We start from the raw sequence: 27,713 nt of genomic DNA on the forward strand, positions 1-27,713 counted from the left end.
CATCACTGATCTAGAGACTAAACAGATTTGTCCCATAATGACTGAATGTTGTGTTAAAGAGGACTGGAGTGGAACTGGGGATATTGAATGCCTTGAAAGAGGTTACTATCAAGTAAAGAAATTGTATGAAAAAGTGCACAGTTGGACCACTACTGGACTGTATAGTCTGTGTCTGGAAGCAGAGAGTTAGAAGTTTTTCTTGAGTAAGAAAAGCTTTGATCTGGGTTGTGTATTTGATAAGACCCAGATTTTCCAATCTATGTTTCAGTTAGAGCACTGATTTCTAAAGGTTTATGATCCAAGCAAAGAACTGTTCTATTGCCAGTCAATATCCAAGCTGACTGTTCCCTCAGTAGAGGTTGTATATATATCCATCTTGGGTCCTCATGCTGAGACCTCGTGGCCTGAAAGGAAACATGACGCACCTAGGAGCTCCAGGACTTGAAGTCCCCCAACTCATGTTGGCCAAATATGACCCGTGGGAAATAGCCCGTTTCTTCGCCTCTGGAACCACGATTACTGATACAGGCACTCGGATGGCACCGAAGGGTAAAATTGCCCTGTGTATTTACCAAATCTCCGTGGCCATGGGGATTGTCTGCTGGCATTGTTCCGGGTATGCCCTGTTTATGTGTCCTTGGAGCCAGTGCTGTCAATGCTGGGAACTGCTGCTGATAGCTGCTAGGCCACCACTACCGTTGCGGGTGATGAGGGTGGATTGGGCTTGTGGGTATGCCTCAGTGGAGGAACACATATCCAGTACTGAAGCCGCTGATTCGGGCAGTCCTACTTCGGCCCTGACTGACTCTTCCTCCGAGGAACCAGATGTGTCTGGTGAGCCTGCAGACTCCACAGTGGAAGTGTTAGTTCCCACTGCCATTATTCCTTCCGCGACACCCACACTCTCCCTGCTATGGAGACTCGAGCATCTACCTTGGCTACTACATTGGGTGTCATGGTTGCAGAAGGAGGTAGCCCTATGGCCCCATTACTCATTTGGCCCAGTATATTCACTCATCATGAAAGAAGCCGGTAAGCGAAGAGGGAAGGAAGTTTGTATGAAATGAATAAAGTGGACTGGAAACTGTTTTGGACTCCAAGTATTTAGTTAGTTAGATTAGGCTATAATAGAAGGGTCAATTCTCGCTATGCATGTGAATATTGGACTAAACCAAATGCCAGAACTGTCTCTAGTGTGGTCACCAGGTGGCATGAGTCCTGCCGACCTGAGTGAACTTTATTCACATTATGTGCTGATGTAAGTTTGTTGATCAATGAGAAGAAGGTGGTATTCTCCACAGAGGATGGGACCTGCTTCTAAAGATGTAAGTAATACAATATTCTATGAGGTGTATTTACACTGCTATGCTGTCTTCGACTGAGGATAATTGAAAACCATTCAATCACGTATGTATATTTATTGCACTATTGTTACCATAGGATAGGATGCATGCCTATTGTTACCATAGGATAGGATGCATTTGCATTGCTGTTTGCTCTCTTTCAGGTGTTGCTGAGTTGGTGCATCTTCCTTGGCTAAGGAGAGACAGGGATCTAACCACACAACAACCCTAACCCTTTCTATATCTTGTTATTACTGCATATATTAGATAGATAGTTAGGAAGCAATGCCATTGCTCTTGCATACTTTTAAAATTGTACATAACTATTTTTGATATGCCCTTGTCATAAGTGATCTACTATCTCATGTGTCTAATACCATGTTTATTTCATGTGGTACTTCACATACACTGTTACTTGTTATTCATTCCCCGTTTCCCCACCAATCCCAGTTTTTGCCAGGACATTTGCTCTCAGGTTTGCTCTCAGCTCAAATTATTTTTCTACAAACTCTAAAATTTATTTTTTTGGACAGCGGGTGGATGTAGCACCCTGGAGTTTAGGCAGGGATGCTCCTCACAAATTTACTTGGCAGGAGTAGTTATCCTGGTTTATTGTTAGAGATCTATTGATTTCTCCCTATGTTTGGCCTTGTTGCATTTTTCTCTTCTACCACTAGGTGGCTGGGTACTTGGTGGCACTGGATACAAGAAGGGCAACCCAAGGTCAGGTTATGGGTATATGAAGTATCCCAGCCAATGAGCAGGAGTTTTCTTGAATCCCTTGGCCTGCTTGGAGAGCCTATATATTCGGGTGAGGTCAGGTGATCTACGTTCTGTGCCACCTGGATGGCTGTCTGTGTGGACGTGTGTTGTGTGCCCGGGCTGCTAGGCCGGAGATTGGGCCTATCCCGGGGGCATCTGGCTGCAGGCTGTCTGAGGACCTATCCAGGAGGAAGAGAGCAGTGCAGGATTGGGACTCCGGCTTGCAGTCCAATCAGAAGTGACGGTTCTACCGGCCGGAGAACCTGTCGTGGTCGAAAGTGGAGGGGAAGCTGTCGCCAGTAAGGGACTATCCGCCTTATTACCAGGGACCACAGTGAGTAACTGAAGCAAATACCGGAGCAGCATTCTCACCAACCGGGAATGGTGGAGAATTGGGAAACTTCAGTGGGAATCAAGCCAGGGACTTAGCCAGTGGAGGTGACACTTGCAGAGCAGCCTTGTGTGTCAAGCTAGGGACCGCACACACCAGCGTGGCTGAAGCTTGAGAGGTATCTAGAGTGTCAAGCTAGAGACCCAGCAGAGAGGCGAGGGTGACATTTGAGGAAGATACCACTGTGAAGATTAAAGAAGCTCAAGGGATTCAGTGGCAGTGAATAACTACAAGGAGAAGTTGTAGTGAAGGTAAAAGAACTGTTACGCTTTGTGTTAGGAACTGTTAAAAACTGTTGCCATAGGAGACAGCATTCCTGCACATGCAGATGTGTGGCGTCTTTCTGGATGCCTTTCCCTGCATGGCTGTCCTCCTATTGAAGTCTCGGAGTCTGCCAATTAATCTTGCAACTATCTAAGGGTGTCCTGGCCCTAGCCCTCTCTCCCCCAAAAATAAAAGGACTGCTAGGAGAAATAAACCTTCTTTTGCATCCAAGAAGTGTCTATAATATTAACCATCTTACACTCACTATGCCTCACAACCCACCACATACAGAAGGATGTCAGCTATCCCTGGCCCTAGAGGTTCTCATCAGACCAAAAGAGGCCTGGGATCTTGCTACAGAAGTATTTTTAAAAGTGTGGAACTAGCATCATGGGTTGTATTCAGCCTTACTACAAAACGTACCAAGCGAGGTTTAGTGTTTTATGTGCTAAGGGCATATTTGCTCTAAAGATGGCCTTCATTGGCAGGCATTAGGAAAAGCATGACAAGCATAACAATTTAGACTTCACACTGTTTTTCTAAATGCAGGAAAAAGTTATCTGGGAAGCATAAGTAATTGTATGCTTCCCAGATCACTTCCCCTGCGTTTACTGCTTTAGACATACTGACATTCAGTCAGCTACACCGAACTTTGCAAAACCAACACTAAATGAATTGTGAATACAATTTTTTTTGAATTGGGAAGTGCATCTAAATAATATAAATAAAAATCCTGTGCACCCATATACAAATAAAGCTGCAAGCAAAAAGTGGGCTAAACCACTGTCAACTAATGTAAAAATAAATGTGCTGCGCTGTTTCAAATTAAGCAATACAAATGACATATGTATGAAACGCAATAAATGGATTGTAAACACTAAATATACAGCTCTTTCTCCCATTCAGCTCAATAGGCACGTCCTTGCCGTTCACCACCTGAAAACATATAGGGTGTTTTGATGAGCAGAGATGGAATTAATAAAGGCAGGTGTAATTAAAAGTCCAAAAGTTCACAAAAAGTTTGCCTCAGTGGCAGCTGAGCTAGGAGATGCTCTGTGTAAATCAAAATGGAAGAAAGGAAACAGCGCCTTTTAAGTGCTGCATAAAAAAAAAAACTATTTTATTTCCATAAATAAGCGAGAGCACTCATCTAGCTACAAGCACCACTGTCTGGTTCCAGTCCAATCCTGCTGACTGTAGATCCCTGGAAGGCTGTCCTGAGCTGTGCTGGTGGCTCCTAGCACTTCCTGGTTGGCTCGAGTCCACTGGGTGGGCAGAGATGTAGTGCTTGTAACTTAGATGAGCGCTCTCTTTGCTGTTTGTCAGCTGTATCTCACAAAAGTGAGTACACCCCTCACATTTTTGTAAATATTTTATTATATCTTTTCACGTGACAACACTAAAGAAATGACACTTTGCTACAATGTAAATTAGTGAGTGTACAGCTTGTATAACAGTGTAAATTTGCTGTCCCCTCAAAATAACTCAACAAACAGCCATTGTGTCTAAACTACTGACAACAAAAGTGAGTATACCCCTAAGTAAAAATGTCCAAATTGGGCCCAAAGTGTCAATATTTTGTGTGGCCACCATTATTTTACAGCACTGCCTTAACCCTTGTGGGCATGGCGTTCACCAGAGCTTCACAGGTTGCCACTGGAGTCCTCTTCCTCTCCTCCATGATGACATCACGGAGCTGGTGGATGTTAAAGACCTTGCACTCCTCCACCTTCCATTTGAGGATGCCCCACAGATGCTCAATAGGATTTAGGTCTAGAGATATGCTTGGCCAGTCCATCGCCTTTACCCTCAGCTTCTTTAGCAAGGCAGTGGTCATCTTGGAGGCATTTGGGGTTGTTATGTTGGAATACTGCCCTGTGGCCTAGTCTGCGACGGGAGGGGTCCGTGCTCTGCTTCAGTATGTTACAGTACATATTGGCATTTAGGTTTCCTCAATGAACTGGAGCGCCCCAGTGCCGGTAGCACTCATGTAGCCCCAGACCATGACACTCCCACCACCATGCATGACTGTAGTCAAGACACACTGGTTGCTGCCACACACGCTTGACACTATCTGAATAAAATAAATTTATCTTGGTCTCATCAGACCACAGGACATGGTTCCAGTAAGCCATGTCCTTAGTCTTCTTGTCTTAAGCAAACTGCAAGCTTTCTTGTGGATCATGTTTAGAAGAGGCTTCCTTCTGGGACAACAGCCATGCAGACAAATTTGATGCAGTGTGCAGCGTATGGTCTGAGCACTGACAGGATGACCCGCCACCCCTTCAACCTCTGCAGCAATGCTGGCAGCACTCATTCGTCTATTTCCCAGAGACAACCTCCGGATATGACGTTGAGCATGTGCAATCAACTTCTTTGGTCGACCATGGCAAGGCCTGTTCTGAGTGAAACCGGTCCTGTTAAACCGCTGTATAGTCTTGGCCACCAAGCTGAGACCATGTAACACTAACGAGTCGCATGATACCTGGGAATGGAAAATGACTGATTGAGCCCAGTTTGGACATTTTCACTTAGGGGTGTACTCGCTTTTGTTGGCAGCAGTTTAGACATTAATGGCTGTGTGTTGAGCTATTTTGAGGGGACATCAAATTTACACTGTTATGCAAGGTGTACACTCATTACTTTACATTGTAGCAAAGTGTCATTTCTTCACTGTTGTAACATGTAAAGATATAATAAAAGTTTTACAAAGATGAGAGGGGTGTACTCACTTTTGTGAAATATTGTATGTCATTTGTATTGTTTAGTTTTGAAATAGTGCAGCACATTTATTTTTACATTAAAAGAAAAGTCCAAGGTCTCAGTGTTGGCCTCTCAGAAATTGTCACACCTGTACTTGCTGCACAGTCTATAGAACTCCTATCAAACTTCATGGTTGGGGTCTCAGGGATACTCCCTTATGCCCAAAGTGCACGAGGGACCATGGCGACCTCCTACACATGTTCTGGAAATTCACAAAACTCTTTCGGTATTGGACTGGAATTCTTGAGGTCATTTCGCAAGTATTCACGGTTGTCATTCCAAAAACTCCAGCTGTGTGCCTGCTGGGTGCCCTAGAGGAGGAGACACTGACCCCTGCCACCCACACGGCAATAATCCGCCTACTTTATGTAGCACGTAAACTCATTGCACAATTATGGATCACTCTCAGGGTCCCCATCAGGCAACAATGTATCAAAACAAGTGAATAAAATGTTAATATGAGAAAAGTTGACCTACCAACACAGAAATGTACCCCACAAAGTTACACATTGTGGCAGGAGTGATTGGAAATTCCAGGTTTAGCACCCCACCAGCTAGTCAAATATAGATTATTACAAGGATAAAAACTTGCTAGATCAAAACCCCTGGTCTGGAATGTAACTATTCATTTTTTGCACAACAAAGTACACAAGGATGAGTGAGTCATCTTATCGGATTATGCAAGCTTTTGGGGGAAACAGGTCTAATCTGCTAACTTATGTTAGATGGGTGTTCTGAATGTTGTAATGTTACCCCTTATTCTTTATTTTTGATTTTTTTTCTATGTTTATACTTGATGCACACAGCTAATGGAAATGTAGGACTCGTTTATATAACTGTCCAATGTGCACTATTGAAATATATATGTCGGATGTTAAAAGTACTGCTTTGCGTTGGCTTCATATCATTGTTCTTGACATGTACTAATTCAAGTTTCAATAAGACCTTTTTCGATAAAAAAAACAAAAAAAGGAAAAGTCCAGCCAAAGCTTGTTTACTCTCTGACGTCACCAATGTCACCCCAGGGACTGCCTCATCGCAAAAATGAAGTCTGGATCCGTCAGGTGCCTGGACTATCACCCATCTCAACGGCCCGCTCAGAGCCTGAGATGGCTGCTCTGCCCCCCCCAAACCCAGTGCTCTAATGAGCGAGGAGGGAGATGAGCAGAGAGCTGTGACTGATTGTGAGCAGAGAGCTGTAGACTGAGCTCTGAAAACCGAGCGATCAGCGATGTTCGATCGCTCAATTTTTAGTGCAGAGGCGCCAGGGGACAGATGCAGCGTTCGACCGATGCTGCATCCACCTAGGTAAGTAAGAATTTAAAAAAATATATAAATTTACTTCTCTTTTGAGTGCATCTAAATGTTCAATTTATAAATGATTTAAAACGTCAAAACGGTGCATGTACAAATGTACACAAAGGACCATAGAATGCACTCGCATCTGTTTAAAAATGTTTAAAAATGTTCACTTCTCAGACCTCAATGGTCTGTTTTTTTTGTTAGTATGCATGAGGCCTTAGAGCCAGTTCACACCACATGCAGTTCAGTGCGTTTTTTTCAGCATCAAAAACACATGGAAAGTAGGTTATATATTTTCCAATGGCATAGTTCACACCAGTGCAGTCAGTTCCAGGGTTTTCTGATGCCAGAAAAAAAAGTAGAACGCGCTGCACCGGAATGCACTGAAACACATCAAAATGCATCGGACCCCAGTACAGTAAAAAAAACAGGAAAAAAAGCATCTGGAATGCATTGAAAATGCACTGGAACACACCAAAAAGGCACCCAGAACTAATCTGGAGTGCGGTTTTGTGGTGTTAAACCATTACCAAAAGTGTTTGTGACATGGGAGTGTTGTGGCTGCACAATCATTTTTTAAGAGGAGTGGGCCAAGCTAGAAAATAGGAATGAAGAGTGTCTTTCTGTCAACGATAATTTAGCTTCCCCCATAGTTTTGGGAAATTAGCTTCCAATTTCACCATGTGTCTTGCTTAACCTATGTGCACTATGGCTAATATTGCTGACTTCAAAATACATAGGCAAAAGCATTTAAATCCTGATAAAACATTGACAATAAATAAACAGTAATATGTGTATTAGAAACAGGTAGTTATGGAAATAGGCAGACAACATATCTACAGTCATGACAATATCCAGGCAAGAAATGGGCAATCAGGACTATGAACTGGCAATTGTGACAACACATCAGCAGTCATAGCAATACATGGACAATAAAAGGCCAAATGAGATAAACAAGGAATTGGCAACAAATGGGCAGTCATTGTGCATGGGCTACACACCGGCAATTGTAATAATATGCCATGTTCATTACAACATCTAAAGTTATGTTCCCAGATCATAAGGGGCTGTTGTTAGGCCCAAGAACTGGTAGAGAATAGTTGAAAGGAGCTTCCCTAACCCTCAGGAGCCATTTGAAACCCCCCCTTAATTAAGAGCCCTTTCACACTGGGGCGTGGACCGCTTTAGCGGTAAAGCGTCCCTCTTTTTAGCGGTGCTCTACTGGCGCTGTGTGAATGGGAGCGGGGTGCTTTTAACCCCAAGGAAGGGGTTCACAAGGGGTCGCTGAAGCGCCCGAAAAGCACTGCTGGCAAAACGCTTTGCAGGTGCTTCGGCAGCGCTGCCCATTGATTTAAATCGCAATGGCAGGGGTTGGGTTTAGGAGCGTTGTATACACAGCTCCAGCACCAACCTGAAGATGCTGCTTGCAGGACTTTTTTTCCGTCCTGCCAGCGTACTGCCCCAATGTGGAAGCACTTGGGCTTTCACACTAGGTAGACAGGGGAGGCAGTTTACAGGTGCTATTATTAGCGCTAAAACGTCTGTAAAGCACCTTTAGTGTGAAAGGGGTCTAAAAACCACAAAAATAATTTTCACTTTGCCCCCAGTTCAATGTATGGTGCCATAATGGCACAATTTTGGCAAAGTAAAACCTCTCAATTTTCCTCATCCATGGTAGCAAGTTATAACTGATAAAGTTATTGTGGTGTACAAAAGTTGTCAAAGTTTTGGCAGGCAATGGCTTCAATTTTTTTAATTACTTGCTGAAACTACTTTCTCTTCAATAATTGTATTATGTTTAAAAGAGACTTTCAGTTCTATGCCTTAAAATTCATAAAATATGTTCACATTTAATTTCTGCAACAGGGCACAAGTACATATTTAAAGTCCAGTTGAGGTTTCAGCACAACAGAGCCAAAACTCCTCTACCCAAGAAGTAGGCTGGAGAGAAGGTCTGCTGCTATCCGTATGTAAACAATGGTTTCTCTGCAGTGGTCTATCACAGTGTTTCTCAACTCCAGTCCTCAAGGCTCCCCAACAGGTCCTGTTTTCAGGCTCTGACCCGTTTCACTGCCTTAGTAATTACCACAGCCGTTTCATCTGAGAGAAATCCTGAAAACATGGCCTATTGGGGTGCCTTGAGGACTGGAGTTGAGAAACACTGGTCTATCATGTGCCATCAGCAAAGCTCATCCTACCTGCCGGCTGACTGCACAACTCTACCTTGGCGTAGGACGTGTTCAGGGCCATTTTTAATATTGATTGGATCTTGGGCAAACGTTTTCTTGCCCCCCCCCCCCCCCATAGAATTTCGCTCTCCATCTGCTCTGAGACATATAATAAATAGCAGCTAGACTTAAAATCAGTTTATTGCGATTGGTTACCAGAGGTTACAGTGTATCATTCCCGCTTACTGACTGGTTGCTAGAGGTTACAGCACATGATTTTTGCTTGTTGATTGCTTGCTAGAGATTACTATACAGTAATACTGCTCACTGATTAGAGGTTACAGCACATCATCTCCTCACTGCAGGTGGGCATGATATACACATGAATGCCGCCTTTATTTACATATCTATGCTGCCAGATGCAGCTATTTATATATGAATGCTGCTATTTACATATGAATGCCGTTATTTACATGTAAACACAGGGTCTGCAGGTGAGTCATTTGTACACAATAGGGCAGAGCTGGGCAGCAATAGTAACAACACTTCACACTGATATATCAGGACACATCATGGGACTAAAACTTCAAGGGACAAGCAAATTTAGTTGGCAAGTATGAGGCAGCTGCTTTGGGCCTCACAACAATCATAGGGCCCAGGGCAGCTGCTCCTTTTGCCGTGCCTTAAAGATGGCCCTGGACGTGTTGGATATCTGCATAGAGATCACAACTTGCACATATATAACAAGGGTCCTTCTTTGCAGCCTGCTGACTATGGTAAAAGAATTTGGACTAGGGGTGGGCCTTGTTTTAAAGATTACATTAAGACATTTAAACATCATATTGTTTTATGCAGCTTCAAATGAAATAGACATGTTGTGTTAAAACTGTAATTGGGCATTAAATAGTTACCTTCAGAAATCCAAACTGATCCAGAAGAGGGCAAAAAAACGAATAATAAAAAACAAAAAAACATATTCGATTTTGCTTTTATAAGAGAAACTCTTCTTTACTATCATTAAAGGGATTGTAAAGTAAATTTTTTTTTTTTTTAAATAACAAACATGTTATACTTACCTCCACTGTGCAGCTCGTTTTGCACAGAGTGGCCCTGAACCTGCTCTTCTGGGGTCCCTCGGCGGCTGTCTCGGCTTCCTCCCGCAGGTGCTTCTCGCGTTAATGTGAGCTCCATCACATGGTGAGAAGCATCTGCGGGCGCGCTCCCGTGATACAGCCGGCGGCTTTAGCCGCTCGCTGTATCACACGGCCCCGCCCCCGGCGCTCCACGTCAGTGGATGTTATTGACAGCAGCACGAGCTAATGGCTGCGCTGCTTTCCATCCATCCACTCCAGCCAATCAGCGGCCAGGCTGAGTGGTGAAGAAGAACGGCGGGGGCGAGCGTGGGATTTTCGAGGGGTGAGGTAAGTAAAACGGGGGGGGGGGGGCTCGGGGAGCAGGCACTGTCAGATGTTTTTTCACCTTAATGCATAGAATGCATTAAGCTGAAAAAACATTTACCTTTACAACCCCTTTAAGATTAAGTGAAGTGGCAAAATACACGAACATGAACATAAAAAATGCATAAGTAGATCCCCAACTAGAGGACAAAAGAAAAACTTTTCTATAGTTTTGTCCAATTTATTTTAACAGGGAGCAAGTTCATTCCCAAATGGCAAACTGCTCAATAATTATTTGGCGCCAAATTTGGAAGAGGATAGAACAAAATCGTATAAGAAACATCCATAGCTGCCTTCGGAGATGGGTAAAGAAAAAGAACCACAAAAATTATCCCAGATCAAGTGCTTAGGACTAGTGGTAAATATAAAATTACCGAATGGTAATCATCCAGTCCATAGATCAGAATTTTAACAAGGAAAAAATCTTTCCCCATACCTGTAACTCTTTGGATCAAGATTTTACAGTTTTTTTTAGTCCTTTATATTTTTTGCAATTAAACATACACTATATTGTCAAAAGTATTGAAACACCCGCCTTTACATGCACATGAACTTTAACCTCCCTGGCGGTATGATTATTTTGGATTTTAGGTGCTAAAAGCGGTACCATTATTTTGCATGGAAATTTGGCGTTTTATATTGTAGTCCTGTAATTCTTAGGAATAACTCTCTTAAATCTGTCCAAACCAGAGTCTAGCAGACATCCCGGGTATGATAAAGTTTGAAAAATGAAATCATAAATTATAATATAATAAATAACTATAAATAATTGTACAAAATAATAATATAACAATAATAAAAATTATTCAATAATGTAATCAAATCAAAAACACTGAAATTTGCTCAGTTGCAGAATTGTCGCTTTCATTACTTTTCAGTATTTGATGACGGATCTCCCCACAAATCGCTATCGCTTAATTCTGCGAGTGATTCCAATTTATTATCGCTGTTTTCTAGCTGGTCTAAAACCATTTTTGATGTAAAATGACAGTTTGGTTGCTATGGACAATCTCCAGTTTCCAGGCATAAAGAACAGTTTTTATTATATAAAACTGCATGCAGAGTACTGGACAGACCACTAGGGACAAAGGAGATGGGAAATTATTACATACAGCAATGTAATCTGTAAGATTACATTATACTGTATGTATACTGTCTGTTTCACTTTTTGAATTTGGCGCAGATTTCCGTCCCCGTGCGTCGCAACGCTTGCAGGGCACGGAGGTCGGCTCCGTGATAGATCGAGCGAGACACGGCTCGCTCGTACAGCGGGGGGACATCGCTGGATCCGAGGGAGAAAGTAAGTAAACCTCCTCCTGGATCCAGTGATGCAGTCCCGAGTATGGCTCGGGGTTACCGCTTTGGTATAAAAATTCCACCCCGAGCCAGACTCGGGAATACCGTCAGGGGGGTTAATGGCATCCCAGTCTTAGCCCCTGTACACACGGTCGGAGATTTCCACAAAAAAATCCGTTGGATTTTGCCCGTCGGATTTTGTCCGTTGGATCTTGTCCGAAACTGTTACATACACACGGTCGGACTAATTTGGCGAAAAATCCGATCTTTCAGAACGTGATGACGTAATTTCGTTACGATGGGACTACGTTCAGGCTAGTAGCCAATAGCTTTGATGTAGGAATTTGATCTTAGCATGCGTGGCACTTGGTCCGATCAAAATTCTCTACACATGATCGTAGTATGTCCGATCGGCCCAGTTGGTTGGGAAATATTTCCAACATGTTGGAAAATTGGGTCCGACGGATATTCCGACGGAATCAGTCCAATGCATACCACACACAGTCGGATTATCCGACGACACGGTCCGATAGGACACATTCCGACGGATTCTCCAACCGTGTGTACAAGGGCTTAGTCCGTAGGGTTCAATATAGTGTTGGCCCATCATTTGCAGCCATAACAGGTTCAACTCTTCTGGGAGGTTGTCCACAAGGTTTAGGCGTGAGTCTATGGGAACTTTTGACCATTCTTCCAGAAGCGCATTTGTGTGGTCAAGCACTGATGTTGAACGAGAAGGCCTGGCTCGCAGTCTCCACTATAATTCATCCCAAAGGTGTTCTATTGGCTTGAGGTCAGGACTCTGTGCAGGCCAGTCAAGTTTTTCCACCCCAAACTCACTCATCCATGCCTTTATGGACCTTGCTTTGTGCACTGGTGCGCAGTCATGTTGGCCATCCCCAAACTGTTCCCACAAAGTTGGGAGCATGAAATTGTCCAAAATGTATTGGTATGCTCATGTCTTAAGAGTTCCCTTCACTGGAACAAAGGGGCCCAACCCCTGAAAAGCAACACCACACCATAATCCCCCCTCCACCAAATTATTTGAACAGTTTACTAAATGCTCAATATACTAGTGGAGAAATTTGCTAAAACTGGAGAGTGCAAAATCTGGTGAAACTCTGCATAGACACCAATAAGCTTCCATGTTTTAGCCCTGGTTCACATTGGAGCGATTTGTAAGGTCAAATCACATGACAAGTCGCAGCCTGTTGCCGGAAATGGCCCTGTTCCAATTTTAGGTGTGACTTCAGTAGACATGAAGTCGTACAGATGTCTTTCAAGTAGCACCTGAAATCGCGCTGAACTACTTTGAAATCGGGCTACTTCAAGTGAAGTAGCCCGATTTCAGAGTAGCATCAATGTGAACCATAGCTCATTGTCAAACCTTAATTGAACAAGCTGAAGTTGGAAGCTGATTGGGTACCATATACAGCTACACCAGATTCTGAGTGCTCCAGTTTTAGCGAATCTCCCCCTATATGTATTTATACCAGGTGATCATATCGCCAGTTCTTCTGAAGAGAGAATTTTTCATTTTAATTAATCTTTCCTCATTGCTGAGGTCCACCTTGCCTTTTTAATTATTTAGCTACCTTTATTTCCACTTTTTTTCAATTCTACAACATGCTGTTTGCAAACCAGTACTTAAAGCAGAGTTCTACCCAAAAATGGAGGTGACCCCCTGAAATGCCTCATTTGGCATGTCATTTTTTTTGGGGGGGGGGATGGGGTTGGGGCAGATGCTCTCTTTTTAGAGGTTCCCAGTTCCCACTTCCTCCCCGTGCACCGCGGCACCGGAAGGGAAAACACCCCCCTCCCTCTCGGCAATCATCTGGGATGCGTCACAGGTCCCAGATGATTGCCCAGCCAGTCACGGTGCCCACGGTTACAATGCCAGTGCCGCAGAGAGGAGGCGGAGATGAGCGGCGCTTTGTCACCCCGCAATGCTGGACCCTAGGACAGGTAAGTGTCCAATTATTAAAAGTCAGCAGCTGCAGTATTTGTAGCTGCTGTCTTTTAATTTTTTATTTTTTAAGCAGAACTCCGCTTTAAAATTCAGCTGGATGTTCAAGATGAGGTTTTACTACTGCATTTAAAATATACAGCACTCCCTCCGTATATATAACTAACTTAGAGGTATACTGTACATAGAGCAGCTTTAAAGAGAGGACTTAGGGGATAGGACAGAGAGCCATGGTCTTAATAATCAATTACTGAAGTTGTACTAATCTATGGAGTTCCATTATCTTATTAATGCCCATCTTCTCACCCAGCCTTACCAACCTTCACAGTTCTCCCCTGCTGCTTTGTCCTCCAGCATGCCTGCAGCAAAATACCAGGAGTCAGAGCTTACAGGGAGAGAACATGTGACCCCCTCTGTCATGTCATACTGTTTGGGCTAGCAAAAGGTTGTAAGACCCAAGCACTGCACCATAGTGCAAAGCCACATGCTCCCGATACCTGGAAGCACTGTATTTTTTTGTGGTGGCTGCCACAAAAGTTTAACAGGACACTCATGTCCTTCTCCACCACTAACTGACAGATTTAACCCCTGAAAGGTTGTATGAGATATTCATGCTTTTGGCCTGTATACCTGGGAACTTGCTGGAACTGACCTAGAAGTGATGACATTTTAATTCATTTTCGGGCCATTCAAATATCTGCTCCATCACTGCTAGGTCTGCCCACAGTACCAATGTCCTATGACACTATGCACAGTGTCAATGGTTGTTGAGGGGCTGGCTGTTGCCCACACCATGGTAACACGTGATGGTATGCAGGCTGGCTGCCAGCAACCTAGAACCCAAGGACGTTATAGTTTGCTGGGGGCAGATGTTACTGTGACAAGCAGAGCTTGGTCGAGGCATTGGAGGCCTGCTCCCAGAGACACAGCTTGTATAACATCTTCCTTCTGTCATTTGTGACATAACTTCTCCCATCCATCCAGTATCAATCCCTCTTGTCATCTTTTTGTTCCTCCTCCTTCTTTCACTTTACTTGGATCTCTCTCCCTTTCCATAGTGCCATATGAGCTTTTAGTTCATTCCCCACCAGTATTACACATAGTACCTGGTTTCTTCAGATCTGTCATAAATACAACAGTAACTTGAATGACAGATATGGGAAAAATGAATGAAAATTCATTTTTCTCTCATCTGTCATTCAAGTTTAACCCCTCCGGCTATCTTTGGTTTTCTCATTCCTCCTCAGCATCAACCCTTCCTAAACCCTTGGTTTGGATCTGAGTCCTCCTCCATTACTATTCTAGCGCTCTTTTAGCTACCGGTATATAAACTTGCTTTCCCTGTATACAGTATGGTTTATTATCCTGGTCCTGATTTATTCACCTTCTGTCTTTCACTTAGGCTATATTCACATGGGTGGCCAGGGGCACATAGTTTGCTGCGTTAAGAGGAATCTAAACACGAGGTCTTGATGCAGCAATGATCTGTGCTATGGCAGCATACACACTGGTGCATTTTGTGTTTGGCCACAGAAATTACACAGAAATGGCATCCTTGGCGGTGGTAGATAACTGTTCAGATGAAGGGTTACATGCAAACAGCAGTGATGTCGGCCATTGATTTGTATAAATCTAACAGCCACCACTGACAGCTGTTCTCAAATATTGTATTAGGGCACATTTAGAACCGCTGGCAAGAATCTAGTGAATCTAGCTAGTGGCTGCCCCTGTGCAGTTGTGTAAATGTAGCCTTAAATTAATCCTGATAATTCTGCCATCCCCAAGTCTTCATCATTACTATTTTTTTAACCGCTTGCTGACCGCCCTATAGCAGTTTTACTTCTACAGGGCGACATCTGTGTGCTGGATCATGTATATATACGTGATCCTGCACTTTCTCCTGCAGGAGGTGTGCCACTTCTGCTGTGATTATTCACAGCAGAAGCCGATCTGCGGGTACTGGGCACCTGATGTCCGCTGGCACCCACTGATCATCGCGCAGAGGCTCAGAACGGAGCTCTGCCTATGTATACAAGGCAGAGTTCTGTTCTGATGGGCAAAGGGATGGATTCTGTGTTCCTGCAAAACAGGAATTAAAATCCATCTCTTCCTCTAGTAAAAGCAGCACACATAGTAAACACAAACAATGTTTAGGCACACTGTTAACCCTTTGATTGCCCTGGATCTTTAACAACTTCCCATTAATACAATGACAGTGCATATTTTTAGCACTGATCACTCTATTAGTGTCACTGGTTCCTACATAGTGTCAGTTAGTGTCTGATTGTCTGCCGCAATATCGCTGTCTAAATACAATCCACTAATCGTCACCATTACTAATATGAAAACAAATTTATGTTAAAACATTTGTGTAAACCAATCATAATACCCTTATTTTTTTATAATTTTATAATTTTATTTTTGGACTGAAACAAAAAAGCAAGGGGCAGGGAAAACTGCCTAGCAGCGCATAATCCCAGAGGGATTGTTATAAAGCCCAATACAAAGCAAGTATTTTATAAAATGTGAAGGTGTTAAAACAGGCTACACAACATCTCCCTAATCCCTGTTAACTGCCCTCTGAAGAGTAATCCACTGTGGAGTGCTCTTTAGAGGGCAAAAGCTGTATACAATGTGCACGTGTGGTGGCAATAAATTTATTGGTTAAATTTAAAGGATCTCAAGGAAATGTATGTGTGGCAATGTGACAAACCATAAAATAAACACTAAAGAAGAGGCAACATGTTTTGAAATGCGTCCCTATCTCTCAGCGGTGTCAGGCATCCTCTCCATCTAGGCTCTGGCTTCCATCCCTGGGTCGGGTTGTCTCAGTGCAGCAGGGGCTCCTTTCTGCCTGTGCTCATAGCCGAAGCAAGAGAATTCCACATCGGCTCCGGGCTCCAGAGGCAGCAGCTTTGAATTTTAGGCCCCTTTCACAATGGGGTGTCTGCGGCATCAGCGGTAAAGCGCTACTATTTTTAGCTGCGCTTTACCGTCATTTTTGCAGGGGTTTTCGGACGCTAGTGGGGCGCTTTTAACCCTTTTTTCGGTCGCTGCAGCAGCGGTTCAGCAGCAGTGCCCATTCAGTCCAATGGGCAGAAGCGGTTTAGGAGCGGTGTATACATCGCTCCTTCACTGCTCCATAGATGCTGCTTGCAGGAATTTTTTTTAATGTCCTGTCAGAGCATCGCTTCAGTGTCACACCGAGACTGCAGGGGAGCCATTTTTCAGGTGCTATTTTCAGCCCAAACACGCCTGAAAAACGTCTCAGTGTGAAAGTAGTCTCACTGCTTTGCACAAGCTCCCCTTTTGTGAGTGTGTTTTTAATCATTAATAAATATTGTGAACCTTGTTTACTACACTATAGAGGTTGTCTTTTCCATTTTGTTTTCATAAATTTTATTTAGGTACAGTGTTGCATGACCGTGTCAGTTATCAGTGCCACAGTGGTTAACATCTAATATAAGAATCATTTAACATATTTAGAAACAATCCTTCAGGCTGGGTTCACACTATTGCAAATTGCATGTTAGGATATTGTGACCGGCTCTCTATGGAGCCAGTTCACACATCTTCACTGCGGCTCCGGTGCAAATTGCACAGAGTCTTGTGCATCTTCTAGTCCATTTCAGGTCCAAATTCTGCCAAAAATTCGGACCGAAATCGAACTCAGCCTTAAGCCTTGTCTACTTTTAATGCAATTTGGCCACACCCTTTATTCACTGTTGTGTGCATTGTGCACTCTGATTTCCCCCCTCTCTAAGGAATTTCAAAAGAGTTTCAAAAGATCCTACTTATGTGCATAACTTTACATTTATCAAAAATAAATCTCATTTGCCTCTAGGTGGAGGCATCTTGCAAGGGCTGTATTCATTCACATAGCTACAGTGAGAGAAACAAGTATTTAATACCCTGCTGATTTTGTACATTTGCCCACAAAGAAATGATCAGTCTATAATTTGAATGGTACATTTATTTTAACAGTAAGAGAAAGAATAACAAAATAATCCCGAAAAGTGCATTTCAAAAAAGGTATAAATTGATTTGCATTTTAATGAGTGAAATAAGTATTTGACCCCTTTGCAAACATGCCTTAGTACTTGGTGGCAAAACCCCTGGTTGGCAATCACAGAGGTCAGACGTTTCTTGTATTTGGCCACCAGGTTTGCACACATCCCAGGAGGGATTTTGTTTCACTCCTCATTGCAAATTCTCTCCAAATCATCAGGGTTTTGAGGCTTACGTTTGGTAACTTGAACCTTCAGCTCCCACTACGTATTTTCTATGGGATAAGGTCTGGAGACTGTGCTTATTCTTGAGCCACTCCTTTGTTGCCTTGGCTGTGTATTTTGGGTCATTGTCATGCTGGAATACCCACCCATGACCCATTTTCAATGCTCTGGCTAAGGGAAGGAGGTTCTCACCCAAGATTTGACTGTACATGGCCCGGTCCATTGTCCCTTTAATCCGTTGAAGTTGTCCTGTCCCCTTAGCAGTAAAACAACAACAATGTTTCCACCTCCATGTTTGACGGTGAGGATGGTGTTCTTGGAGTGACAGGCAGCATTCCTCCTCCTCCAAACACGGTGAGTTGAGTTGATGCCAAAGAGCTCAATTTTGGTCTCATCTGACTACAACACTTTCACCCAGTTCTCCTCTGAATCATTCAGATGTTCATTAGAAGACTTCAGATGGACCTGTATATGTGCTTTCTTGAGCAGGGGGACCTTTATGTTTCTTCCATTTGCGAATAATCACACCAACTGTTGTCACCCTTTCACCAAGCTGCTTATCGATGGTCCTTGTAGCCCATTCCAGTCTTGTGTAGGTTTAGAATCTTGTCCCTGACATCCTTGGACAGCTCTTTGGTCTTGGCCATGGTGGAGAGATTGGAATCTGATTGATTTATTGATTGCTTCTGTGGACCGTTGTCTTTTATACAGGTAATAAGCTGAGATTGGGAGCACTCTATTTAAGAGAGTGCTCCTAATCTCCGCTCGTTACCTGTATAGAAGACACCTGGGAGCCAGAAATCTTGCTGATTGATAGAGGATCAAATAATTATTTCACTCATTAAAATGCAAATCAATGTACCGTATATACTCGAGTATAAGCCGAGATTTTCAGCCTCTTTTTTGAGGCTGAAAGTGCCCCCTCGGCTTATACTCGAGTCACCGCTGTCTGACTGCTCGATCGGCGTATCGAGCAGACAGACAGCGGACATTCTAAAATTCAAAAGCCGCGCCTCCGCCTCCGCCTTCGCCTGTGATAGGCGGAACACTGAATTTCCCAGCAGTCAGTGTTCCGCCTATCACGGACATCCGCTCATCCTCGTACTACGGACGAGGATGAGACGATGTCCGTGATAGGCGGAACACAGGCTGCTGGGAAATTCAGTGTTCCACCTATCACAGGCGAAGGCGGAGGCGCGGCTTTTGAATTTTAGAATGGCCGCCGAGAAGAGCGGCGATCCTGGAAGGACGGAGGAGGCTCGGGACGGCGGCTCGGGACGGCGGCTCGGGACGGAGGCTCGGGACGGAGGCTCGGGACGGAGGCTCGGGACGGAGGCTCGGGACGGAGGCTCGGGACACAGGCTCGGGACACAGGTAGGCTGGACACACACACAAGGCTGCACGGACACACACACACAGGGATGGATGGATGGACACACACACACAGGGATGGATGGATGGATGGACACACACACAGGGATGGATGGATGGATGGACACACACACAGGGATGGATGGATGGATGGATGGACACACACACAGGGATGGATGGATGGACACACACACAGGGATGGATGGATGGACGGACACACACACAGGGATGGACGGACACACACACAGGGATAGACGGACACACAGGGATGGACAGCCATGTCTCACCCTCGGCTTATACACGAGTCAATAAGTTTTCCAGTTTTTTGGGGGTAAATTGGGGGCCTCGGCTTATATTCGGGTCGGCCTATACTCGAGTATATACGGTATACCTTTTTTGAAAAGCATTTTTCTGGATATTTTTGTTGTTATCCTGTCTCTCACTGTTAAAATAAACCTACAATTAAAATTGTAGACTGATTATTTCTTTGTCAGTGGGCAAACATACAAAATTAGCAGGGGGTCAAATACTTTATTCTCGACTATATATGTCATCTTCAAATACAGAAATGGTAGATTTCATCCCAAGCTCTATACAATTTAATTAAAAGTAATGGTTAATTAAAACTTGGAGTACTACCTTATATCATTCAAAGTAAGATTCATTAATCCCAGTTCTATGAATGTTGTACAGGCATACCCCACTTTTAAGTACACAATGGGGTTTATTTACTAAAGATGCAAAGTGCAAAATCAGGCTCGCTTCTCCATAGAAACCAATGAGCTTCTAACCCCAGTTTGTTCAATTAAACTTTGGTAATAAAACCTGGAAGCTCATTGGTTTCTTTGCAGAAGTAGCCTGATTTTGCACTTTGCAGCTTTAGTAAATAAACCCAATTGTGTACTTAAAATTGGGGTATGCCTGTTTATCAACCAGTTTTCTATCAATTTTCAGGATTAATGGTATAAGCCTGCAACCCTTAACTTACACATTAGCCATATTTGTGAAACTATGTCAAACACTTTAGCTATGTCCAATTATACTATATCAACAGCCTCCATTGTCAAAGTTTCTGCTTTCTTCCTCATAATATGAAAGTAGACTTATTTGACAAGATTTTTTGTTCTTTTCCAAATCAATGCTGGTTATTTCTTATTATTTTATTGTAGATACCTTTGTATGTATTTGACCAATAGTTTTAAATATCTTCCCTACAATTAGAGTGTTAATTAATGGGTCCTTGTTAGACATTTGCTTTGTGCCTATGTATTGTTACCAAGCTAGTCATTAAAATGTCTCTAAAAGTAAAAATAAAATAGCTTTAAAATAACAGAGCTCAACTCTTTGAAATATTGTGGGCATAAGCTATCGGGTCTAGGTGCTTTATTTATATTTTTGTCTATTTGTTTCAGACCATATCAGTGTTGAGCCACTCCGATGCATCTGAAATTACGGTAATACAGTCCTAATATTGTATGTTGGCACTATAATTTTAGTTTTTTTAGAACACATAAAGCTCTCTCTTTGTCCATTGTGACCAACCCTGGCTATTATGTTGTCTCCCAGTTATTGTTTACAGTTTAAAGTAGCTGTGAAGCTTCAGTACATACTATATAAATACAGAATTTAATAGTAGACCTTTTCAAAATCACTTTCTTTATACCTTCTTTAAATGTTTTATTGTACCATCATGTGACTGCATATCTCCAGCACAGCAAAATGATGTAGCTGGTGGGAGTCACTATTTGTGCAGTACAGGCTTGAGCTTGAAAGGGATGTAAATCAACTTTCAACAGTGTGAGATTGGGCAGGGGGCACGGCTGTGGAAGAAACAGGCACGCTGTGTGGCTTTTACAGCATTCTGTTTTTCTGACCAAGAAGACATGGGATGCAAAATGACTACTCTTAGCACAGATCGGCTCCCATTCTTAGTGTGGTCAGTTTACAACAAGGCAGAACTGGCAACAAGGACGGGCAAGCTCAAACAGGTTTTCGAAACATAAATCATACAACGTGTAAAAAAAGAACGATGCCTTTTTTAAAGAGACATGAACTTAAGTTTATATTTTAAAGTCTTAACTACTCATTTAGCCTAGGGGACAGAAGAAACATTTTAACTTACCTGATCCGCGATTCGGTGGTGGACTGTCCTTCGGCGCCATTATGCCTAATGCAGCGTATGGACCTTGCATTGGATTTGATCATGTCAGAACCTGGAGCATTGAGTGCTGAAGGATGAGTAGAGGAGACTGGGGGAGAGGAATCATGTACTGTATGTAAGTCTTCTCTTACAAGTCCCCTAGACCTAAACAAGCATTTGGTCTAGTGGTGTGGGCACAGCCAGGAAGAATGTTTACATTTCCTGTAGTAGGGCGTTAAGGTAACAAACACTTTAAATAGTATCATGCTAAGGTCACTATTACATATTTTTTCCTTTATATGAACATCTTAATAATCTCTGCATTGTTTGTTATTAACAGATCCATATCCAGATCATTTAATGCATTTTTATATATAGATACCACATTTGCTTTATGTCCATTCATTGGAACCATGACAACCACTGAATCGTTTCTAAACATTTGAAACAATGGCCTAGCAAAAGTTAACATATGTTCAATATCAGGTCTGCTACAAAACACAGCCAGTCAATTAGCTTATGCTTATAAGGCTGGGTTACTCGCATCCAATTCACAATAGCAGGAGATTTTGATCGGCTCTCTATGGAGTCGGATCACATATCTCCGCTGCGGCTCTGGTGCGAATTTTCACAAGAGTCCTGTGCATCTTTTGGTCCATTTTCAGGTCTGAATTCAGCCCAAAATTTGTGCTGAAATTGAACCTGAAATGGTGAATGGGAATGCGTCGGATCCCTGCTGTGAGCTGCATGTGAAGATAGTGTGAACCCAGCATAAGGTTCCAGGCCCATTCATAGTTATTCTACCAGAAAAAGCCTTGACTTCAGGTGCAGCCCCATCAGATGTTACTAGAATGAGCACTGGATCTATATGCTGAGCCCCAAAAAACAGCAACATTTCTAGCAGCCCTGTTGATTGAATCACCAAGCAGGACCTCCACCAGCCAATGAGCTATTGGGGTGGGAAAATAGACTATTCACATTGCAAAGAAATTTGCCCCAAAGCTCAGTGACTGTAGTGAAATTGTACTTTGCAAACAGTGACCACTTTCACGTTCAAGGAAAAAAAAATGCTTTTTTGCTTGCACATGATTGGATGGCGGAAGTCAGCAGAGCATTTGCTCATTCACTAAGCTCAAATTCCTTTGAAAAGTGAGCAGCCTAATTGCCTTTAACAAATCACCCATATTTATCCCTTTGCTGTAAGTTCTTCATCAACATACAGAAAAATTTCTGCAGCATTCCACCATGGCTCCATGTCCAGGAAATTGTGGTTGTCAGTCCAAAATACAACTCTTTTTCAGATTTAAAATATAATACTTGTGCAAGAAAAAATAAAAAGATGCATTGATAACTACAGGATTGCAGTGAAACACTGAAGAGGTTTAAAGACATCAAGATATTGCAGATAATAGATATACAAAGGCAATTATTAACAGGATGCCCCCATGCTGACTGGTCACCTTGTCATGATGTTCCATCCCTCTTCAATCTTCAGGATTCTGGGAGGACCCCTGCCACTGGACAAGCAGTAAAAAGTGTTGGTGTCTCTGTGTATTTATGTAAACACTTGGGCATTTAGATTTATTTTTTATTTACCCTGTTATCAGGGTTTTTTTTTCAGGTGGGGGCAGCTGTGCCCGTCTAAAGTATTTTAAATCACTTTGTCTAAAGTGTTCCAAAACTAGCAGGCTGAAATCTTCCCGTGCATGTACTTTTTCACACAATGGGGTTTATTTACTAAAACTACGCATGTAAAATCTGGTGCAGCTGTGCATGGTAGCCAATCAGCTTCTAACTTCAGCTTGTTAAATTAAGCTTTGACAAAAAAACTGGAAGCTGATTGTTTTCTATGCAGAGCTGCACCAGATTTTGCACTCTCCAATTTTAATAAATCAACCCCAATGACCCACAGAAAAACCTATGTTGGTAGCAGAGTTTTTATGTAATCTTGCCCTCTAATGGGGAAACTTTATCCAGTTGCTGACTCTGCTCTCATTTTTACTTCTACAGGGCGGCCGCGCTGCGTAGGATCAGGTATATATACATGATTCTGCAATTCCAGGCATCAGGAGTGAGTGCACGCCGCCGGAGCTCCTGCTGTGATTCTACACAGCAGGAGCTGATCAGCGGGTCCCGTGGACCAAATGTCCGCCGACACCCGCTGATCGTTCAGGACACAGGCAGAATGGTGATCTGCCTATGTAAACAAGGTCGATCGCCATTCTGTCAGTAAAGAAGGCATGTATTCCTGCAAAGCAGGGACACAGATCTATGCCTTTCCTTAGTGCAAGCTCCTCCACCACTACATCCTCAATTGAAAAGTGAGCAGCCTTCATATATTTTTTATGGGATATGTAAAAAAAAAAAATATATATATATATATATATACCTCCACCACTACATCCTCAATTGAAAAGTGAGCAGCCTTTTCAATTGCTCGCTGCCTCTATTTTTGTGGGGTACACAGTTAACCCTTTGATTGCCCCTGATGTTAACACCTTCCCAGCCAGTGTCATTAGTACACTGACAGTGAAAATTGTTAGCACTGATCACTGTTTTAGTGTTCCCGGTCCCCAAAAAAGTGTCAAAATAGTCAGTTAGTGTCCAATTTGTCTGCCGCAGTCTTGCTATTAGTCACTCATCGCCGCCATTACTAGTAAAATAAAAAATTAAAATTCCATAAATATATCCCAAAGTTTGTAGATGCTATAACTTTTGCGCAAACCAATCGATATATGCTTATTGGGATTTTTTTACCCAAAATATGTAGCAGAATACCTATTGGCCTAAATTTATGAAGAAATTAATTTTTTTTTATTTTTTTTATGGGATATGTTTTATAGCAGAAAGTAAAAAAAAATAAAAAAAAAAAAAAAAAAATATATATATATATATATATATATATATATATATATATATATATATATATATATATATATTTTTTTTTCAAAATAGTTTTTTGTTTATAGCACAAAAACTAAAAAATGCAGAGGTGATAAAATAGCACCAAAAGAAAGCTCTATTTGTGGGGGGGGGGGGGGGGGGGGGGGAAGGACAACAATTTTATTTGGGTGCAGTGTTTTTTTTCTTGTTTTTTTTTAGGGAACCTATGAAGTTTTTCTTGCTGTCTGTATCATTTTTGGCATTTTACCCAGTGGCAACCAAAGCACTGCTGTGAAATGAACTCTCTGTTTTACATCTCTGGAAAGTATTCTTCATTTATTCCAATAATAAATTCACTATAGAGCCTGGCCCCAGCTCCAAAGGAGAATATAAAGAATGCACTGCAGAGATGGGGGAAGTTAGTTCAGCTTACAATCATACTTTGGGGGCCCATTCACACAATTTTAGCATAGCTCCCAACTGTCCCTGATTTGGAACAAAGTCCCTCTGCCCTACTTTCCTCTTCATTTGTCCCTTATTGTGGTCTGATCTATATAGTTGTATAGGAAAAGCGCAATTTGGCTATCAAAAATTGTTTTACAGTATTAAACTTTTCATCCAATTTCTAAATTGCTGCATTTGTACATTTCAAAAGCCAATATAAAGGAACAATAGTAGTAAAAAAGCCCTTGTGTGTTTAACCAAAAAGTTATTTTTTGTACAATTCTCCTTTAAGGGGGGCATGGCAGTAGGTGCCTACATACTTTTGCTAAAAGGTGTCCCTTGTTCCCATCTCAGAAAGTCGGGAGGTATATTTTAGTACATATGTTAATATGTTGGTATATGTTAATATGGGCAGGGGGTGATGTGAATGAACAATATATATGTAAAGAACTGTAAATTGATAGCACTATATAAGTACTTGTAATAAATAAATAAAATAAATAAGTGTGGTACTTTAAGGCACCCCATTGATTTAAATGAGCTGCCTACTGCACCAAAAACGGTGTATGTAGCATTTTTGGTAGCACACTTTAGTGCTTCGCTTTGCAATGTGTTGTAATGCAAACCTGTTGGCAAAGTGTTTTAAGGTGCCAGAATGACACCAATGCATGTTACAACAGCTCAATAGTATAAAAGTACAGTGATTGTTATGGCGAAAAGAAGTGGTAAGGGCAGAGACTGAACAATAAATACCTAAAAGTGTATCTTTTTCTGTTGTATCCTAGTAACAGTGCTATTTTCCACCTATATTATTTTTCTTCCCCACAGTGTTTAATACACATACTCATGCTTGACCACATTTTGTTACCAGACCTCTTTTCATCCAGGAGGCCGAGTTGAATGTAATGTCACTTGTATAGTTTGGTGTTCTCTGTGCAGCAATTTAACATTTTAATTGTGTGTTTTAGCTAACTTTTCATAATAATCTGAAGCATCGCTACGTACAGCAACAGAGCATCTTTTGACAGATGTGATTAAATGTCTTCCATTTTCTGCCTGCATTAACATCTGCTGTTAAAGCTATTAAGAGTTTGCCTAGATTGCTACTCTGTGCCATATATATATATATATATATATATATATATATGCATACTATATTACCAAAAGTATTTGGACGCCTGCCTTTACACACACATGAACTTTAATGGCACCCCACTCTTAAGCCCCATACACACTATTAGAATTAGATTATGTGCAGATTTTTGTCTTCAGATTTACCAAAACCATATAATATAAGGTCAAACCTTTTTCCATTTGTAGCAAAAATCTGCAGAAAATCTAATAGTGCGTATGGAGTCTTAGTCCATAGGTTTTCGATATTGAGTTGGCCCACCCTTTGCAGCTATAACAGCATCAACGCTTCTGGGAAGGCTGTCCACAAGGTTTACGAGTGTGTCTAGGTCAGTGTTTCTCAATTCCAGTCCTCATGGCCCACTAACAGGTCATGTTTTCAGGATTTCCCTCAGATGAAACAGCTGGGGTAATTACTAAGGCATTGAAACTGATCAAATCACCTGTGCAAAATAATGGAAAGCCTGAAAACATGACCTGTTAGAGGCCATGAGGACTGGAATTGAGAAACACTGGTCTAGGTGAATGTACTCTGTGCAGGCCAGTCAGGTTTCTCCACCCCAAACTCATGGATGAGTGAGTTTGAGTTGGAGAAACTTGACTGGCCTGCACAGAGCCCTGACCTCAACCTGATAGAACACCTTTGGAATGAAGTAGAGCCAAGACTGTGAGCCAGGCCTTCTCATCCAACATGAGTGCCTGACCTAACAAATGCGCTTCTGGAAGAATGGTCAAATATTCCCATAGACGCACTCGTAAACCTTGTGGACAGCCTTCCCAGTAGAGTTGAAATGGTTATAGCTGCAAAGGGTGGGCCGACTCAATATAAATATATATAAACCATAAAATGTTCTCATGTATATAACTGTGTGTGTGCTTTGCCTTTCTCTCAACTGAAACAATGCCATTAATTACATTGAACAAATGTATACTGTTTTGTATATAATAGTACTGTATATGTTATAAGAAAAGACTGTGCTATTGTTCTTAGTTACTTTCAATGATCAACCTCCAAAAACAGGACATATAACAAACGTTGAATGGTACATTGATTTCTAAAAGAAAACAATAATTGTTAAAGTATATTGTTAGCATATAGGAAACACCTTTTACTGATTAGTGATCCCCACAAAACACAAAGTGAAAAATATATGACTTTAAAACAAATTAAAAAGAAAGTTGTATATGGGTCCTTCAATTTGTAGTTTTCAGCCTTCACGCTAAAATTGTAGGTTTAGATTGTTTTATTGTATTCCAAAAAAGCCACTGCAAAGTAGAAAGTCCGCTAGATGAGTATAGTGTGCTCAAACAGGCTGCATATATCCAGGTCAGTGATTGTCACTACACAAAGTCATTTTTGATGTCTTACATATTCAAACAAGACTAAAAATTATACAAATCCCATAAGGCAGTACAACCATCAGGCGTATTATATTGGTAGTAAAGCAGACTCTCCAGAGTAAACCAGAGGCTACAAAAACATATGATGCTTTAAAAGCTGTTGTAAGTCTTCCTGGGAATAAACCAGAGGCTGCCCAACCAATCCTTACGTATTACAGTTGTATAGGTGTGTTGAAGACGCTGCTGATTCTGTCGGAGACTGCAGAGGTCCTTAGTGTACTGTATTCAGAAAAGTCTTTACCGACCTTATCACAACTGAAAGGCTCCTTGACCTTGGTCTTATTCAGTATTACCTGCAGGCATAAATTTGGAGTCCATCAGAGTAGCGTGTTAGAGGGGGTTACGATATGGCAGATAATTACAATCTGCATTTACACAAATACTGTGGATCATCAACCA

The 27,713-nt window shown here is 42.1% G+C and overlaps 1 protein-coding gene across 18 annotated transcripts in view; it reads right to left on the reverse strand.

The window, feature by feature from the left end:
• Window positions 1-27,713, reverse strand: part of ADGRL3 (adhesion G protein-coupled receptor L3) — a 1,264,347-nt gene that overhangs the window by 20,596 nt on the left and 1,216,038 nt on the right. For 5 of the 18 annotated variants that reach the window (XM_077475788.1, XM_077475792.1, XM_077475801.1 and 2 more), the window contains one exon: window positions 26,893-27,607. The exons of 9 other annotated variants lie outside the window; for them this stretch is intronic. In XM_077475788.1, the coding sequence (XP_077331914.1) occupies window positions 27,467-27,607 (141 nt within the window). In that variant the 3' untranslated portion in view covers window positions 26,893-27,466. Of the gene's footprint in view, window positions 1-26,892; window positions 27,608-27,713 lie in introns of those variants that run through there. 4 more of the 18 variants (XM_077475791.1, XM_077475799.1, XM_077475789.1 and 1 more) reach the window with 3 other exon arrangements.

Source organism: Lithobates pipiens, unplaced genomic scaffold (assembly GCF_037356315.1).
Source record: "Lithobates pipiens isolate NorthernLeopardFrog02 unplaced genomic scaffold, aLitPip1_a1.2 Scaffold_13, whole genome shotgun sequence".
Lineage (NCBI taxonomy): Eukaryota > Metazoa > Chordata > Amphibia > Anura > Ranidae > Lithobates > Lithobates pipiens.